Below are 20258 nucleotides of genomic sequence, written 5' to 3' on the forward strand. Positions count from 1 at the left end.
TTAACCCCCCGCGTGCCGGCTACGTCCAATCATTTCTATGGGAGCGTGCTATTCAGAACGGCTGTTCCGAATAGTGTTCACTCATCTCTATTCATAATAAGGCAATATTTTAAGTTCAGTATTAGGCCTAATGTCCATATTGTAGCCGTCATGGTACCAATGGGAAACCAGCCTTACCCTGTACAGTTACATCGAGCTTTGGATAATTGTTTTGCACCGGACATGCATAATAATATCTGGGGCTGAACATCAGATCACAAGGTTTTTTTACATTGTGACTTATACACTTGGGACATTCAGTGTCTGGACTTTCCTTTGCTTTTCTTCAGTTACTAAACCCCACAAACACCTGGAGCTTATAAGAGAATATTACACCAATCCCCCAATCAGATAAGCAAGAACCAGACGTAACCTGCACACGTTATAGTACAGTATTATTACACAGCGTATATATAGCTCCATACACATTAGTGATAGGCGAGGGCTGGGCGGACGATAACTTCTCCTTTATGTATTAGAAGGTGGACACTTAGAAGCTGAAAGAATAACACAGGAAGGATCCGGATTACTGCGACAAAAATCCTGTAAAAGGAACATAAAACAGTTTATTAATCCTTCTGTGTCTATGGTAATGATGAAATGACAAATTAGCGATGAGAAAGTGATTTAGTCACATGTTAGGAATAAGCAACAATAGGAAAAATTCAGCAACCATTAGCTCAGATGAATTAAAACATAACTTTTAATAAAATGCACATATTATGAAAAAACATTAAAAACATACAGGGGGGAAAAACCCATGTAAGACAGGAGTCCTGGCTTACACGTTTTGAGGAATTTGTCCTCTTAGTCATAACCTGGAGATACTGATTTTTCTCTACTTTATAAAGCTCTCCCTAGACATAAGACCACCTGTACAGAATGAAACTAAAATGACATTAACCCACAATGTACCAATCCCTACGAGATCCAAAAAACACACACACACACAAACCATATCTAAATAGGTGACAAACATATACAAAAGGAGAAGGAAGTACCAGGTGCATCCATTCATTTCTATGGAGCGTGCTGTTCGGATCGGCTGATCCCAACAGTACTCGCTCATCTCTAATTGATATGTTTCTCATATCAAATATGATTTCGCCAGAGGCAAGAAATGTATGACACATGCATGCAGAAGGAAGACGCATGAACATGCCATGACTAAGTGGACACGTTCTTTTTTTCCCCCCTGAATGTTTTTAATGTTTTTTCATAATATGTGCATTTAATTAAAAGTTATATTTAAATTCATCTTAGTGAACAGTTGCTGGATTTTTCCTATTATTGCTTCTACCAACGCCTCAAGCCGAGGAGGTTTCCTACCCCTGTACCAGGGAGTCTCAGAGGAACGGTGTCAGTGTATTTCCAGGATTATCATGAGTGGGCTGTATTACTCTATTGTTTTGCATTTTGAACCATGTAAGGAATAGACCAGGCTGTAATAATAATAATAATAATAATAATAATACTATAGACTATATCTGATGGATATAGTGGAACTGCTATATAGTGGAATGGAACTGCTTTATACGCTGCTTATTCTGAACGTGTTTTAACGTTCAGAATCAGGCAGCGTATCAGTATTGTGAATGCACCCTAAGGGTAAGTTCACATGTAGTTTTTTGGATTTGAACCTGAGTTGGAGGTCTCTTGAGGTTCTGATCCAAAAGCCAGGTCGCCGCGACTGAAAGCCGGTGCACTGTACTGGCATCCAGTCGCGCACTCCGCTCTGGATTAGGTCCAAATGAATGGGTCTAGTCTGGAGGAGGGAGTGTCTTCAGGCTGAATCATGATGCGTATTGGCCTGAAGAATGAGCATGTCGCTTCTTTTTCTGGAAGCCGGCACAAGCTGGCTCCCGGAAAAAGTTGCTTAGCGGCTCCCGTTGATTTCAATGGCAGCCGTCTTTTTGGTCAGGGTTTTGAGGTGAATATGGCCTCAAAATCCTGACCAAAAACCCACTTGTGAACTTACCCTAATACTTCTCTGAACATTACATAATCAGGAAGTTTATTGGCGCTGTGACCCAGACATTTACCATTGCCAAGGTTGCAGTGCCAAAAGAATTGCACCAAACACTTAAACAACACATACACAAAGCCATCAATAAAGTTTACCTTTATCGCTGTCCTTACCTGATATTTATACAGTAAAATACCTCAACTGCCTCTCTAGTGTTATCCATTACATGATAAATAATAGCAATAATGATTATTACTAGAGATGAACATATAAAACATTTCTGACAGGCGGAAAAGTTCCATCAGTCAGATAAGACATTATCAACTACTGAATGTCACCATATAAATGCCAAGTTTTTGGCGGCTTTCAGATGCGTCTAGTAGCGGGTGGTGATGAGGGGAGCCCACTTATGCAGCCATTGTACTAGTCCCACCTATGTGTTAAACTGCCCTGCTTCTAGGACATGTCAATATACTCAGAAACAGGTATTACACACAGAGTACAGCATTTCCACTCTTCTTCCATGTAATAATGTAGAAATAAGGCCTTTGTAGTTTATAAATATTAAAAATTAAGTAAAAAAAAACCCTTACGTTCATTCTGTGGTCCGTGGAATGAAGTTTGCACTAAAAGCAAAAAAAGAATATGGAATTAGCCATTATAGCCTTTCTTCCTATTAGATATTATAATGTAGTTTTGTAATAATTTGTATTACCTTTTCTTCCTCTCATGTAGATGACAAGGCCAACGAAAAAAAATACAATTCCTAACACAAATCCTACAATACCGGTCGCCATCTTGTTTTTTGCTGCATCTGATGACTGAGGGTCTAGAAAATAAAACAGACGAGGTAAAATGGCGGCTTAGGGTAATATCTAATGGATGACATCTATGACTACAGTTCTATTCTAATGGGGACTGTCTGCTTTTCTCTCCCTTACGGTTACCATTTACTATGTAATACCATATGTAACTATTGTACTGATGTTCTGATGTTGCCCAATTGTGACATATAATGTGTTAGTGAACATTTTTTTAAAGCATGGACAACATTGTTGTGTGAATATAGCTCAAAGTGAATGAGCCGGAATGATTATTAAAATGCACATTACATATTACTCTAAACTTACTAAATAGATGGGGCAGTTCATTATGTTTTCATAGGGCATTTAAGAAGTTTCTTTCTATAACAGAAAGAACAGCTGCAAAATAGAGTACTAGTGTAATGGATGAGATTTACACAAATCCCATCCACACACTGATGAGAAGGACATTTTGCCGTACAGGGTTTGAATTTGCAGAAGGTCAATTTCTTGCTGTGAGATCAACATTGTTTTCAACCTTTGCAATGCATATTTCGCCCTGGATAGGTTTGCTGAGGGATATGCTACAGTATTATGTTTTTACCACGTGTGGCCTAAAGTTCTAATCTATACAGTACATGCTGCAGATAAGCCACAGACCTGCATGTGGATTACCTCGATTTGCCAGGTTCTGCACTCGCATATACCATTTATATTTTGTGTATATTTATTTTTGCCTTTATCTTTCTGCATTGTTGCATTCTGCAGTTATTTGTAATCGTTCTTAAATTTACTTTCTACATAGTGACACTCTTTTTAATTTTCAGCAATGGTAACAACCACTGCCCGGAATTAATGAAACAAATCTATCAACGATCATTTATTTCTGATCAAAACTGATAATGCCTACATAAAAAATGTCACTCGTCTAATCTGTTAAAGGGATTATCTGGTTTGGACAACAGCTCTTCATATGGCAGGCACCGTCAGTGACAAGTTGATCGCCATATGCAATACCAGTACCAGGATAACAAAGAGATCTCTTACGCCAGTCTACTCGGTGCGGGGTCTTCAGGCTGCTGTGATGGACCTCACAGGTAAAAGTGTCTCCTTTCTCCATCTCTGTCTCCAGCATGACATGAATCTGGTAAGACCAATCTCCATTATGGTAGGGTTCTGTGAACTGGACCTGCTCGGTCTCCTCCCCACCATTCCGGTACCATTTCACCTCGATCTCAGACGGGTAGAAGCCATATACATTACAGACCAGCATGTGCTGCTTTGTATGTGAATGTTCATCAGGATTCATCAACGAGATTTTGATCGATGGCTCAACTGGTAAAAGTTATAATAAAGTTACTAAATAATTTCATGAAATCACCAATATGCACAATAAAGACACCCCTCAACCTGTAAAGTAGAACACCCAGATCCACATTCAAATATTTAGTATGATTTATTTTTTAACTATATTTTTACTGAACTTTCATATTTTTACAACCATAAAAAATTAATACAATGTAAACAAAGAATCCAGAATTTTCCAAGCTGATGAGATGCAAGAACATCGAAACAGCTGTTCTTGGCTGAGAGACTACCTGGTAAATTCCCAACATCATTGCAAACAAAGACCTCTGAAAAGGTCGGCATGATGTTAAAGGGAGCGCCCTCTATAGGTGTGTTTGACTGAGACTCTGTCTTCCTAATTACATCATGGAAGATAGACTTGCACATCCTCAGGGAGCGCCCTCTATTGGACTGCATGACTGAGGCACTGGCTTCCTAATTACATCATGGAAGTTAGATTTGCATATTCTTCCCATGTTCCTTTGCACAGTGGAGCGCTCATGGCTTAATAAGACTCCACACACCTAATTGGTGGTCTCTCCCTATGGAGTGACGATATCCCCTTAAAAAGTGTGAGGAATTGTCATATGTGATGATCCCCAGATCACCACACCAGCAGTTTGAGCAGGGTGTCTCTGCAAAGCAAAGGCAGGGTTGAAGCACTCACTATAAAGCCTCTGTGGTTTTTTTTATTTCCACATGGTGTTATATTGGAAAGAGCAATGGTTTAATCTAAAAATAGCCTGGCTTGTATGTGGAACAGGATTTTAATTTTTAAGACAAAATTGTGGCAATATGTCTGGTTGAAAAATTATGCTTATCCCTTTATGGGAGCAGAATGCTGCACCAACATGGCATAGATATTGGAAGAAGCAATGGTGGGTTTTCATTTTTATTTTGCTGTTATTATGCCAACAATGTGGCAGTGGTAACTACAAAATAAGAACACAAAATTTGTGGCACACCATTATCAAAAACTGACACCAAAAATTATCCCTTTGTGGAAGCAGATGTGACATCAAAATGTAAGAACCTTTTATAATACAATTCTGTTTATTTTTTCCTAGGACCAACAATGTGGAATAGTACAATGTGATGGAACAGGCTGCATAACATATCTGGCTGAGTAGTGACAGTGGTGATAATTGTGGCAACATGAATGGCAGTATAGCATGGAATAATGTGATGGACCAGAGTGCAAAAAAAATGATATCTGACAGTTTAGAAGAAGCACACTGTGTTAGCAGTATAGTAAATGAAACATGATACAGGGAGATAGTGGCAGATCTATTCGGTGACATCCGCGGAGGTATGTGAAAATCCTCATGGATCCATGACTGATTTATTTTGGCTAAAGTAATTTTTTACAAACTTGTGGTGGACAGTTTGGTCTGTCAAGATGTTACAATATTATGTTAAAACCGGTCCTGCATAAACAAATGGTGAAACAATCTCTTGGCCTGACTGCATTTCTAAACTGTGGCTGTTAACACTCAAAACATTGACCAAGAGGCCATGAAAGCTATGGGTTGTCCTTGTCCATAATTACTGCTTCATGTCTTGATGATGGCGTGCACCTTTATAACGGGAGCAGTGAGATAGGACGATAGTTGGCAGGAGAGGACGGGTCAAGGGACGGTTTCTTAAGTATAGGAGTGGCATGTTTGAAGGTGGAAGGGAAGGATCCATTGGTTAGGGATAGGTGGAAGAGATGGGATAAGGCTGAGGTGATGACTTTAGTGAGTTGGGACATGCCAGGTATTTTTCCACCCTCAACTTAACCAAAGGGTACGGGCAGGTGCCACTTACTAAAGAGGCCAGAGGGGAAAAAAAATCGCATTTGTCACTCTAGATGGCCTGTTCCAATATGTGACTATGCCATTTGGTTTACATGGGGCTCCAGTAACCTTCCAGAGGTTGATGGACATAGTCATAAAGCCCCATCGCAGGTACGCTTCAGCATACCTTGTTGACATTGTCATCTTCAGTTTTGATTGGGAAAGTCACTTACCAAAAGTCCAAGCTATACTGGATTCCCTCTGGGCAGCCAGATTAACTGCTAACCCCAAAAAGTGTACTTTGGGCTTTGAAGAAGTTCGGTATTTGGGGTACACAATAGGAAGGGGGATAATAAACATCCCAGGTTAACAAAGTGGAGGCCATTCAAAGTTGGCCCCGAACCTTGAATAAAAAGCAAATGAGAACTTTTCTGGGAATTGTAGGGTACTATCACAGGTTCTTCCCAAACTTTGCAACTATTGCAACCCCACTGACAGACCTGACTAAGGGAACGAGTTCTGTAATGATCAAGTGGAGTGAACAGGCTGACGGGGCATTCCAGGAGTTAGTCAGTCCTCTGAAAACAGCTGGCTTTGGTAACACAAAAGAATTTGTGGTACAGACTGACTCCTCTGATGTAGGATTAGGTGCAGTGCTGTCCCAAATGGTGGGTGGTGAAGATCCCCCAGTCACCTACCTGAGTAGGAAGCTTATGCCCACAGAGAAAAATTACAGTATTGTGCTTATCCATTAAGTGGGCCCTAGAATCCCTGAGGTTCTACCTCCTGGGGCGACACTTTAAGCTGGTCACTGATAACTCCCCTCTGACATGGATGTGCAGTGCTAAAGAGAGAAATTCCAGGGTAACAAGGTGGTTTCTAATCCTGCAAAATTATACATTTATTGTGGAACACAGGGCAGGCAAAATGCAGGGAAATGCTGATTCCCAGTACAGGACCCATTGTATGTCAGTCATTAGTGCATTGCATTAATGATCAGACCCCCTCGGGTTCAAGACCCCTAGGTGGTCTAATAAATGTGCCATAGGAAAGGAGAAACGAAGAGAAAGCGCTTTAATGATAAATCAGTTCAATCACTGTTACTTATGTACAAGAATGGCTCGAAGTGCTTGCCACCTTCTTCGATGCAAGCAGTGCATCTCCGATAGATGACTCCTGGCATGGACCTCACCGCAACAAAGTTGGCAGAGGTGTGGCATACACAACAAACTTGGCATGCATTTTTCTCTTCTTCGTTTCTCCTTTCTCATGGTGCAGCAAGGGATAGGAAACCAACATCTTGGTCTACCTGCAGCGCCGCAACTGTGCATTTCTGGTCACATGTTCATTTATAAAAAAACACTTCATATACCGACTAAAGTCCACCCTCTCATTTTGTGTACTTACTTTCCACCCCGCTTGAAAAGTTTTTCCCCTCCCATATGCTAATGTGCCACAAACAGGAAGTTGATATCACCAACCATTCTCATTTTATTTAGGTGTAGCCATATAAATGGCCATGTGTGTTTGTGTGTGTGTGTATATATATATATATATATATATATATATATATTTTTTTTATTATATTTATATTATAAAAAATATCAAATTATCAAATCACTCCTTTTCTCTTCAAAATACTGTGAAATACATACCACATTAGGTATACCTGTGTCTGAAAACACCCGGTCTACAAATCTATAAAAAAAAAATTTTTTTCCTGTACAGTGAACGCCTATAGTGGGTGAGGAGGGGGGAACGACATAATTGGAGATGCCATTTTTTTCATTGTTTTGCCTCTGATAAAAATTTGAAAAAGAAAACTGATCAAAGCAATAGACATTCCCTAAAATGGTTTAACTATGAATTTGGTATCCCTAGAATTGTACCAAAATATAGAATACAAATGACAGGTCATTTTAGCTGCAGAGTGAATGCCATAAAAACAAAGCCCACAAGAAAATAACACAAATGCACTTTTTCTCCAACTCCACCCCATTCTGAATTTTTTTCCAGCTTCCCAGCACATTGTACAGAATAATAAATGGTACCATTATGAAGAATAATTTGTCCTGCAAACATTAAGACCTCCTATGGCTCTATGAACGATAAAATATAAAGGTGCTAGTGATCCCCAGCAAAATGGCGCCTCAGTCAACTTTGACCGACGCACTGGGGGGTTTAAAGCCGCAGTTTTTAAGCCAAAGCCAGGAGTTGATTAAGCAGAAAGGAGAAGTATAGGAACTTCCTATAGATTTCCTGATCCTTCTGTAACCATTCACAGCTTTGGCTGAAAAAAAGGCAACAAAATCTGCAACAAAAAAAAAGCTGTGCTTCCGCAACTTCCACAGCCTGAATGAATATTGTCGTGATTGTGTTAATCCACGGAATAAAGATAACCTTCATCTTTATTTCAAAGCTTACACTAAAATCAAACCCTCTAAGAAAACGACACAATTGAGTTTTTTCCAACTCCAACCCCTTTAAAATCTTTTTATGACTTATCAGCCCCTTATATGGAATTTTAAGTAGTATCAATAGAAAGTAAAATTTCTCTTTCAGGAAACAAGTCTTCATATAGTTATAAATTGAACAGTTATAGCTTTTGGAAAATGGGGAAAATTTTTTTACCAAAAATACAGCACAGTGGGACGATGTTAGGCCTGGTTCACATTGACAAGCTCACTGCTTGTCAATGCGTTCAGTATTCTGTTCAGGGGTTTCCATGCGGACTCCCCGAAAGGAATACTGAACGCAGATGTGAACCAGGCTTTAAGTAGGAAGTACTGCTGGGATGTGCTGCCTAGATAGCATCATAAATGTTGGACTCAGGGCTCGTTCACATCTGTGCCCGGCCTCCGTTCTGCAGGTTTCCGTTTCCTGCCCGAAACTGAGCAGGAGACGGAAACCTGCCGGCATTTTTCAAACCCATTCATTTGAATGGGTTTGGAAAGTGTCCGGCCGTGAGCGCCGGTGAGCGTTTTGTGCTCTCCACAGCGAAACCGTTTTTTTTTTTTTTAACCAGTCAGACATGCAAGACTTAGTGTCTGGTTCAAAAAAAGGTTTCACCGCGGAGAGCACAAAACGCTCATGGGTGCTCATGGATGGACACGGTCTGCCAGGTTTCCAGCTTCTGTCGGCAGAAGACGGAAACCTGAAATCAGGTGCTGGTGTGAACCCAGCGTCAGGCAGTTGCTCTATAGCCACTGAATCTCTTCTGTATTATATAATCCACATTGATCACAGGCATTAACTCTACTGATGCCTACATCCAACCTCAGGGCCAGTTCATATTAATGCTTGCCTCCCATCTGGAAGGAGTCCACAGGAGGACCCCCCGAATGGAATACCAGCGAAACTGCAAGCACTGAACAGTTAAGCACACGGACCCCATAGCATATAATGGGCTCCGTGTGCTTGACGCACACTGCCTGCACGAATGATTCATGTGGGCAATGCGCACCAAGCACACAGAGCCGATTATATGCGTCCCCAATGCTGCCAGAGAACTCTCTCCAGCGATGCCTCCATCTTCAGCTGCAACCGCCTCTTCTGTCTTCATCTTCCGTCTCAGTCCGAACTCCAACGCCTGCATAGTCGGCTCTGCCAGTGAGACATAAGCAGAACTGAGTGCGCATACCGGCCGGCGGCCATTTTGGGAGGCTGGAGAGTTCTCTGGCAGCATTGAGGACTCCCCCACTGCCATTAAAGCTATTCCAACGTGGTAACTAGGAAAAAAGTTTTTTTAATGGTAGAATCCCTATAGCTATCCAGCGCTTACAGTTGTGCTGGTATTCCGTTTGAGGGGTCCTCCTGCGAACTCCTTCTGGATGGGAGGCAAGCGCTAATGTGAACCAGCCCTGACTGAGGCCCGGTTCACATCTGCGTTCAGCAAATCCATATGAAATCAGTATCTGACATCTTCAAAAACTGATTTCAAACAGTCCAGATTAAAACTGTGTCAGTTTGTAATCAGTCTTTCACCAATCAGGTTTTTTTTCTCCCCCCCCCCCTTCATCATTCTGAGCATGCGCAAAACGGGCACAAACTGATTGCTATTAGAGGGTGTTCACACTTGGTATTTCTCCAGTGTCCAGTTTGTGCATTCCGCCAGGGACGGAAACCTGACAGTCAGCTTTAAAACCCATTCACTTGAATGGGTTTGCTGCCTGCCCACAGGGAAACAGTTTTTTTGGCTGGACACAAAGTCAAATATGCAGGACTTTGTGTCCAGCCAAGAAAAACCCAGTTTCCACACAGAGAGGCTGCATACGGACACCGATGGTTTTCTTGTAAAATCCATTCAAATGAATGGGTTTTAAAAGTGACCGCCGGGAAGCCGTCCCCTGTCCAGGTTCTCCAGGGCTGAGGACAGAAATCCGACACAGGGTGCACAGGGGTGCAAGTGTGAACGCCCCCTTATACACACGGATTACTTTTAAAACCCATTCAAATCAATGGGTTTTAATCAGGACAATTTCAAATCAGTTTTTGAAGATGTCAAATATTGATTTCAAACGAATTTGCCGAATGCAGATGTGAACCGGGCCTGAGGCATCATTTTCCAGCCGCTAATTTGATTAGAAAGAGATCTAGGGATGGCGATCCCTAATAGAAGGGAGCCTACTGAAGTCACTTAGGCTTCTCATTACATTAGTTCTATTACAGACTGCACTATAAAAAAAATAAAGAAAAATAAAACAGTCTACTAATCCAGTCTAATTTTTAGGCCGTGCAAAATTAGACCAGATAAGAATCATCAGAATCATCATAGCTGTTAAAAGTCCATAGGAAGAAATTGGCAACCAGTCTCAACTAACATTGGCTACAAAGACTTGTATAGGCCTAACGCTATATTAACCCCTTAAGGACCCAGACATTTTTCAGTTTCGCATTTTCAATTTTCCTCCTCACATTTCAAGAGCCATAACTTTTTCATCTTTCAGCTCACAGAGTCACATGATGGCTTATTGTTTATGGGACAATTCACACTTTGTAATGGCGCCATTCAATATGCTGTGCAATGTACTGGGAAGCTGGAAAAAAAATCAGAATGAGGTGCAATTGAAGAAAAACTGCATTTGCGCCAATTTCATACGGGTTTAATTTTTACACCGTTCACTGTTTGGTAAGATGCCATGTTGCCTGTATTTTGCGGCTCAGAATGAACATGGCGATACCAAATTTATATAAAATTTTGTTATGTTTTGATACCTTTTTTAAAAAAATGAAAAACTTTGCAAAATAGAAAAAAAACATCCTGTCGCCATGTTCTGACACCTGTAACTTTTTCATATTTAGATATATGGAATTGGGTGCGGCCTCTTTTTATGCGGGACAAGATGACGTTTTTATTTCTATCATTTGGGGAAAGATCTGATAGCTTGATCACTCTTTATTCAATTTTTTATAGGAGGCAAAGCGTTTTAAAAAGCGCTACTTGGCCATTTTGATTTTTCGTTTTTTTTTGCCGCTACGCAGTTCACAGCATGAGCCTCCGCCTCAGGTTCTGGACCAAAAAACCCTGTGTGAACTTACCCTAAAGTATCTTGCCCTTGGTAGATTAGACAGGGTTCAAGAAGTGAGATATTGCCCTGTGTGTGGCTGTTTGTTATTTTTGCTCCTGTTATACGCTGTATAAGCCCCTTATTTTGGTTTGCATCACCTGATTTGCTGTTTATTTGGCACCCAGCGCCACCAACACCTCTGTAAATCCAGGAAAACCAATAACTTTGATGTTAAATTACCCCCAATTGTCCCAACAGTATAAGATAAATATTGTAATATTTTAACCCCTTCCCGACATGCGCCGTAATAGTACAGCGCATGTCGGGTCTGTAACTATGGCGACCGCCCGGGAGCCGGGCGGCCGCCATAGCCGCCGGTGTCTACTGCTTTAAGCAGTAGACAACCGGCTCTAATGCCTCCGATCGGTCCCCGGACCGATCGGAGGCATTAACCCCTCCGGCGCCACGGTCAAAGGCGCCGGAGGCGCCATTTTCCCGGCGGCGCATGGGCGCCGCCATTTTGGCCGGGATCGCCGGCTCCTGGAGCATGCTCCAGGGCTGACGTCCCGTTGCCATGACAGCCGGGAGCCTTGTACAGGCTCCCAGACTTGTCTGCAAATCCTCTCTTATGCATTGCATTAGTGATCAGACCCCCTGGGGTTCAACACCCCTAGGGGGTCTAATAAATGCAAAAAAAAAATAAAAAAAAAAGTTAAAAAAAATATAAAAAAATATTAAAAGAATTAAAAGTTCAAATCACCCCCCTATCCCTAGAACACATATAAAAGTAGTTAAAAACTGTGAAACACATACATGTTAGGTATCCCCGCGTCCGAAATCGCCCGCTCTACAAATCTATAAAAATATTTTTCCTGTTCGGTAAACGCCGTAGCGGGAAAAATAGTTGAAAGTGCCAAACCGCCGTTTTTTCACTGTTTTGATTCTGATAAAAATTTGAATAAAATGTGATCAAAGCAATAACATTTCCCGAAAATGGTAGAACTAAAAAGTACACCCGGCCCCGCAAAAAAAGACGCCCTATGCATCCCCGTACACTTACGTATAAAAAAGTTACAGCCGTCGGAATATGGCGACTTTTAGAAAAAAAATTTTTTAACACAGTTTTGGAATTTTTTTTAGGGGTCAAAATGTAAATAAAACCATATAAATTTGGTATCCCTGGAACCGTACCGAAACACAGAATATAGGGGACATGTCATTTTGGCTGCACAGTGAATGCCGTAAAACCAAAGCCCGTAAGAAAGTCGCAGAAATGCATTTTTTCTTCAAATCCACCCCATTCTGAATTTTTTTCCTGCTTCCCAGTACATTATATAGAATAATTAATGGTGGCATCATGAAGAAAAATTTGTCCCGCAAAAATTAAGACCTCATATGGCTCTGGGAGCGGAGAAATAAAAAAGTTATGGGGTTTAGAAGGAGGGGAGTCAAAAACGAAAAACGAAAATCAAAAATGCCATCGGCGGGAAGGGGTTAATAGTTCGAGCATTCTGGTTGGATCTCATCAGCCCGATGTAGAGAGGACTATAACCTGGTAGAGGTGAGAGGCTTAGACAGGGTTCGGGGGATATTGTCACTCCTTAGGGAGAGACCACCATATAGGTGTGTGGAGACTTGTTAAGCCTTTAGCACTCCACTTTGCAAGGAACTATGGGAAGAATATGCAAATCTGCCTTCCATGATGTAATTAGGAAGACAGTTGCTGCCTCATTGTTGCAAACCAATAGAGGGCGCTCACTGGAATGTGCAAGCCCGTCTTAAGACAGGATTCCAGTGAAACAACCCAATAATGGCTGCTCCCTTTAGCCTCATGCCCGACCTTCCAAGAGGCCTTTGTTTAGCAATGACGCTGGGATTATTACCAGGTTATAGTCTCTCAATCGAGGACAGCTGTTTCGATCTGGTTGGATCTCATCAGCCCGATGTAGAGAGGACTATAACCTGGTCCACACACCTATATGGTGGTCTCTCCCTAAGGAGTGACAATATCCCCCGAACCCTGTCTAAGCCTCTCACCTCTACCAGGTTATAGTCCTCTCTACATCGGGCTGATGAGATCCAACCAGATCGAAACAGCTGTCCTCGATTGAGAGACTATAACCTGGTAATAATCCCAGCGTCATTGCTAAACAAAGGCCTCTTGGAAGGTCGGGCATGAGGCTAAAGGGAGCAGCCATTATTGGGTTATTTCACTGGAATCCTGTCTTAAGACAGGCTTGCACATTCCAGTGAGCGCCCTCTATTGGTCTGCAACAATGAGGCAGCAACTGTCTTCCTAACTATTACAGTACAGGGCAGAGAAGTCATACTACAGCAGTTTGAAGATGCCTTTCCAAAGATTAAGAGATTGACACAAACCCACAAACAGAAGACAGACACCTCTGCCTGCACAGAGACTGACACAGGGGAGCCATCCCTCCAGCAAACCCCCCTCCACAGGAACCCCCAGCAGCAAATCCCCCCCACTGCTCCAAGCCACAACCCCCCTCACCTTTCACTTGAGATCCTCAGAGACTCCTTATCTGAACTAGAAAGAGATTTCACACACTTCAAACAACAAATTAAAAGGAACCACATTGACAACACAAATAAGCAAACCATTGCTGAGCCGACCAGGCTGAGGGGTGAAGCCCTGCAGAAACTAGAATGTGATTTTCATAAACTACGCCAAGAAAATGCTGAATTGTGGAGAGTGATAGCAGACATGAAATCTCAGATACAACACCTCACCCAAGAGAGAGGGTCAGAGAATGAGGGGGGTGAGAAACTAAGGACAGATAACAGACAGGACCCCAACAAAGCAGAAGGAAACACAACACAGGAGAGATCAGAGCTGCCCCCCACCCAAAAAACAGAACCAGAGCTACCCCCCAACCCAAGATCAGAACCAGAGCTGCCCTCCATCCCAAGATCAGAACCAGAGCTGCCCTCCATCCCAAGATCAGAACCAGAACAAACCTCAACAACCCAACCGAACAGCAGACAAGTCTTGACGAGGAGACCACCGGGTCCAGATATTGTCCTGATCACAGACTCCAATGGCAAATACCTGGACACAAATAGACTGTTCCCAGGGAAAAGAGTCACCAAAATCCGCTGTTTAACAATCGAAAAAGCAAACGCTGTCATCAACGACCCTTATTTCACCAAACCGAACCACATCATCATACACACAGGGCAAAAAAACCTTGAGGCCCAGGACCAGCACCAACAGATAGCGGGACAGCTGACCCAGCTAGCAGAGAAAGCACAACAACAGTTCCCAGACTGTAGTATCATCCTGTCATCTCTGCTCCCACGAGGAGACATCTCTGAACACATCATCAGAGATATCAATTCAGAGCTGGCATCCAAAATCCGATCAACATCAGGTATCACCCTGGCACAACACCCCTCCATAGACAAGCGTCACCTATATGATAACAAACACCTCAACAAACAGGGAGTCAGCCTCCTGGCCAAAGAACTTAAAGACATAGTGCTCAACAGAGACCCCTGGCCCATACACCACACAAGACAAAAACCTGTGGAGAAGTCACCTGTGGAGAAGTCACCTTCCAGGAGACACACCCAAACACCATACCCCCCTCAACATACAAGACAAAGACCCATGGGGGGGTTGCCTGGCTGGAAAATATCTCAAACACAACATCTCCCCCAAAAAACTGGAAATGGGGACTACTATAAGCCAGGGCGGAAGCCACCTGTGCCATACAGAACAAGGCAGAGCACAGACATGGAGGAGATAAGAACCATGTTCAGCACCCTGTGCAACACACTGCTCCAGACTGGGATCCACAACATGGCCACCAATCAGGAACCCAGCCCGTCCTCTGCAGGACAGCTCATTACAAGGTATACCCACCAAAGATGACACCACTGACTATCAGTAGCTGGAATATCCAAGGGCTGAACGCCTCAGCCTTTGGATCCAAACCAAACGATCCAGACTTTATAGACAGACTAAAAAACATAGACATCCAAATCCTCCTAGAGACATGGACCCGGGCAGAAGATGAATCCCTAACACCCATGGGCTACAAGGAATTCTCTGTCGCTGCCCGGAAAAGCAAGACTACCAAACTAGGCCGCCACTCAGGAGGCATACTAATATGGTTCAAGGAGGAGCTCAAAGAACACGTGAAAGCCATCAAACGCACTGACAACCACATGTGGATAAAAATAAGCAACTCCATCCTCAACGGCCAACACGACATCTATCTCTGTGCAGTATACATCCCCCCATCTGAGTCCACCTACCACAACCCAGACATCTATGAGGTCCTACAAAGGGAATCTGCCCAGTTCCAGTCCCAAGGCAGAGTGCTGATCTGCGGCGACCTAAACGCCAGGACTGGAACAGAGATAGACGTCCTGTCCTCTGATGGAAACCTGCACATCCTGGTAGGCGAGGTCCACCACCTTGAGTCTGCACAGAGAAGAAGAAATAGCTATGACATAGTCGTCAACAAGAGCGGGAGACAGCTGCTGAACCTGTGCCGGATTCTGGGACTGTACATAATGAATGGGCGTACCAGAGGGGACACTCAGGGACGCTTCACACTAAACTCCCATGTGGGCAACAGCGTGGTGGACTATGTCATCACAGACGCAGACCCAGCAGACATAGATGCTCTCATAGTCACCCCTGAGACACACCTGTCAGACCACAACCAGATCCTGCTGTACATGAGATCCACTGACAAGCCACTCACACAGCAGCCCCACCAGATTGGTCTCTACAACCTGCCACCATTCTTTAAATCGGCCAGTCACCGGGCCACCGAATACACCAATGCGGCTAACCGACCCGAAATCAAGGAACTGCTCGCAAACTTCTATATGAGTTCCTACCAGCCAGACCAACAAGGGGTCACCCGAGCAGTGAAGGACTTCAGTAACATCCTGTACACCACGGCAGAACTAGCAGGCCTGAAACAGACAAAGCCCAAGAGACCGACTAACAAACAGTCTCACAAATGGTTTGACAGCGACTGCAAGGCTCTACGCCGTTCTCTAAGGGCAGTCTCCAACCGGAAACACAGAGACCCCAACAACAGAGAGTCGAGGGAAGCCTACAACAATCTATGCAAGCAATACAAGGGCACCCTCAGAGAGAAGAGACAGAGGTACCTCTCCCACAAAATAGAGCAACTAGAGGACTCCCTCCAGGACAGCTCATACTGGGAGACCTGGCACCACATGGGCACAAAGCCCAAGAAAAACTCTCTCCACATCCAAAATGGCAATATCTGGCTCAACTACTTCAGAGGTCTCTAGAAAAACATCCCAGAAGAAGAACTAACTCCAGAACAGCAACAGATAATCACCAAACTGAGGGACATGGAGAAAGTCATCAAAGACTTCCAGAACCCTCTGGACTCACCAATCACCATAAAAGATATACAGGAAAGAATTGTCCTGCTGAAAGGCAAAAAGGCCAGTGGCCCTGACGGCATCCTACCAGAGATGATCAAATACAGCTCTCCAGCAATACACGCAGCACTGGCAAAGCTATTCACCCTCGTGCTCAATGCTGGACACTTCCCCGAAGACTGGAACAAAGGGCTCATAACCCCCATCTACAAGAATGGGGACCAATATGACCCCAACAACTACAGAGGGATCTGCGTCAGCAGCACGCTGGGGAAACTGTTCAACAGCATCATCAATAACAGAATCCTCACCTTCCTCACACAACACGGGGTCCTCAGCAAGAGCCAAGCAGGGTTCATGCCAAACCACCGCACCACAGACCATATCTACACCCTGCACAGCCTCATCAAGACGCACGTCCACAACACCAGAAGAGGCAAGATATTCGCCTGCTTCGTAGACTTTAAGAAGGCGTTTGATTCAGTATGGCACCCAGGCCTACTCCTGAGACTCTTAGAGAGTGGAATAGGAGGAAGAACGTACGACGTCATCAAGAGCTCCTACACCGGAAACCAGTGCAGTGTGAAGGTGAATGGGAAAAGGACAGCATACTTCCAACAGGCCCGAGGGGTCAGACAAGGCTGTAGCCTGAGCCCAACGCTCTTCAACATCTATATCAATGAACTGGCTACAGCCCTGGAGGCCTCACCAACCCCAGGCCTCACCCTGAACAACCGAGAGGTGAAGTTCCTGCTATACGCCGATGACCTCCTGCTCCTGGCCCCCACCGAGAAAGACCTCCAAGAAAGCCTGTCAGTGCTGGAAAAATTCAGCACCACATGGGCCCTACCCATCAACCAGAAGAAGACCAAAGTCATGGTATTCCAGAAGAAGGGCCACAATAAAGCCTCCACCACCCCACAATTCACACTGAACGGCTCCACACTGGAGAAAACCAACAGCTACACCTACCTGGGGCTGGAGCTCAGCCAATCAGGAAGCTTCAAAGCAGCAATAGAAACCCTGAAAGCAAAAGCCTGCAGAACCTTCTACGCCATCAGAAGACAACTGTACCACCTCAAACCACCGGTGAGGGTCTGGCTGAAGATATTTGACGCAGTCATCTCCCCGATCCTTCTCTATGGCAGTGAGGTTTGGGGCCCAGCCACCTACCCAGACCAGTCAAAGTGGGATTCCAGCCCAACAGAGAACTTCCACCTGGAGTTCTGCAAATACCTGCTCCATGTCCATCGCAACACCACCAACATGGCCTGCAGGGCAGAGCTAGGCAGACTCCCCCTATGGCTCACCATACAGAAGAGGGCGCTAGCTTTCCAGGCACACATCCAGGTGAGCAAGCCCGACTCCTACCACCACCAAGCATGGCTAAGCCACCTGAGCAAACCAGACATTCAACAACCAAACAGCAGCCAACCACCAAACCAAAAACTCCAACAGATGATAACCAAGGCCGAAATAAAGGCGACCACAGAGGCAAACAGAGAGCGGTACATCGAAGAATGGAGAAACGAAATAAATAACTCCGAGAAACTCACCGTGTACCAATCCCTACAAAGGGACTACACCATGGCCACCTACCTGGAGAGAATACACCACCCCAAGCACAGACAGACCCTGAGCCGGTACAGACTGAGCGCCCACAATCTAGAGATAGAGACGGGGCGATACAGGCAGACGTACAAGCCACGGGAGAAGAGACTGTGCCAGCACTGTGACCAGGGGGCCCTAGAAGACGAGACCCACTTCCTGCTACACTGCACCAAATACTCAGCTGTGAGGGCCGTCTACTACCAAAGACTCTCTGCCCACATCCCAGACTTCATATCTGCAGACGAGAAGAGGAAACTCTACATCCTACTGGGAGAAGAAGAGGCCACTGTGGAGATCGCTGCCCAATACGTGTCCAGCTGTCACCAAACAAGAGGAAGATGAGACTCCACGGACTGTTATATTTTTCCCAAAACACCCGCCCCACCCCACCTCCCCATATAGCAGTCACCAACGAAGAGGAAGATGAGACTCCACGGACTGTTATACCCCAAACCAACCGCCCCACCCCACCCCACCTCCCCATATAGCAGTCACCAACGAAGAGGAAGATGAGACTCCATGGACTGTTATACCCCAAACCATAATACTGTGTGCAGGGGCCACTATGGGGGATAATACTGTGTGCAGGGGTCACTATGGGACATAATACTGTGTGCTGGGGCCAGTATGGGGCATAATACTGTGTGCAGGGGCCACTATGGGACATTATACTGTGTGTAGGGGACACTATGGGACATAATACTGTGTGCAGGGGTCACTATGGGACATAATACTGTGTGCAGGGGCCACTATGGGACATAATACTGTGTGCAGGGGCCATTATGGGGGATAATACTGTGTGCAGGAGTCACTATGGGACATAATACTGTGTGCAGGGGACACTGTGGGACATAATACTGTGTGCAGGGGACACTGTGGGACATAATACTGGGTGCAGAGGACACTATGGGGGATAATACTGTGTGCAGGGGCCACTATGGGGGATAATACTGTGTGCAGGGGCCACTATGGGACATAATACTGTGTGCAGGGGACACTATGGGGGATAATACTGTGTGCAGGGGACACTGTGGGACATAATACTGTGTGCAGGGGACACTGTGGGACATAATACTGTGTGCAGGGGCCACTATGGGACATAATACTGTGTGCAGGGGCCACTATGGGACATAATACTGTGTGCAGGGGACACTATGGGACATAATACTGTGTGCAGGGGCCACTATGGGGGATAATACTGTGTGCAGGGGCCACTATGGGACATAATACTGTGTGCAGGGGCCATTATGGGGGATAATACTGTGTGCAGGAGTCACTATGGGACATAATACTGTGTGCAGGGGACACTGTGGGACATAATACTGTGTGCAGGGGACACTGTGGGACATAATACTGGGTGCAGAGGACACTATGGGGGATAATACTGTGTGCAGGGGCCACTATGGGGGATAATACTGTGTGCAGGGGCCACTATGGGACATAATACTGTGTGCAGGGGACACTATGGGGGATAATACTGTGTGCAGGGGACACTGTGGGACATAATACTGTGTGCAGGGGACACTGTGGGACATAATACTGTGTGCAGGGGCCACTATGGGACATAATACTGTGTGCAGGGGCCACTATGGGACATAATACTGTGTGCAGGGGACACTATGGGACATAATACTGTGTGCAGGGGCCACTATGGGGGATAATACTGTGTGCAGGGGCCACTATGAGGCATAATACTGTGTGCAGGGCCAACTATGGGACATAATACTGTGTGCAGGGGCCATTATGGGACATAATACTGTGTACAGGGGCCACTATGGGGGATAATACTGTGTGCAGGGGCCACTATGGG

General features: G+C 44.6%; 1 protein-coding gene across 1 annotated transcript in view; it reads right to left on the reverse strand.

Moving 5' to 3' along the window:
- Window positions 1-280: 280 nt before the first annotated feature.
- The window catches only part of LOC142184801 (H-2 class II histocompatibility antigen, E-S beta chain-like), a 43987-nt gene continuing 24009 nt past the window's right edge, over window positions 281-20258 (reverse strand). Inside the window, exons 3-6 of the mRNA XM_075259888.1 lie at window positions 3856-4143; window positions 2721-2834; window positions 2599-2631; window positions 281-582 (exon numbers count right to left, since the gene is read on the reverse strand). Coding sequence (XP_075115989.1) covers window positions 566-582; window positions 2599-2631; window positions 2721-2834; window positions 3856-4143 — 452 coding nt within the window. The 3' untranslated portion in view covers window positions 281-565. The remainder of the gene's footprint in view (window positions 583-2598; window positions 2632-2720; window positions 2835-3855; window positions 4144-20258) is intronic.

This window comes from Leptodactylus fuscus, chromosome 11 (assembly GCF_031893055.1).
Source record: "Leptodactylus fuscus isolate aLepFus1 chromosome 11, aLepFus1.hap2, whole genome shotgun sequence".
Taxonomy (NCBI): domain Eukaryota; kingdom Metazoa; phylum Chordata; class Amphibia; order Anura; family Leptodactylidae; genus Leptodactylus; species Leptodactylus fuscus.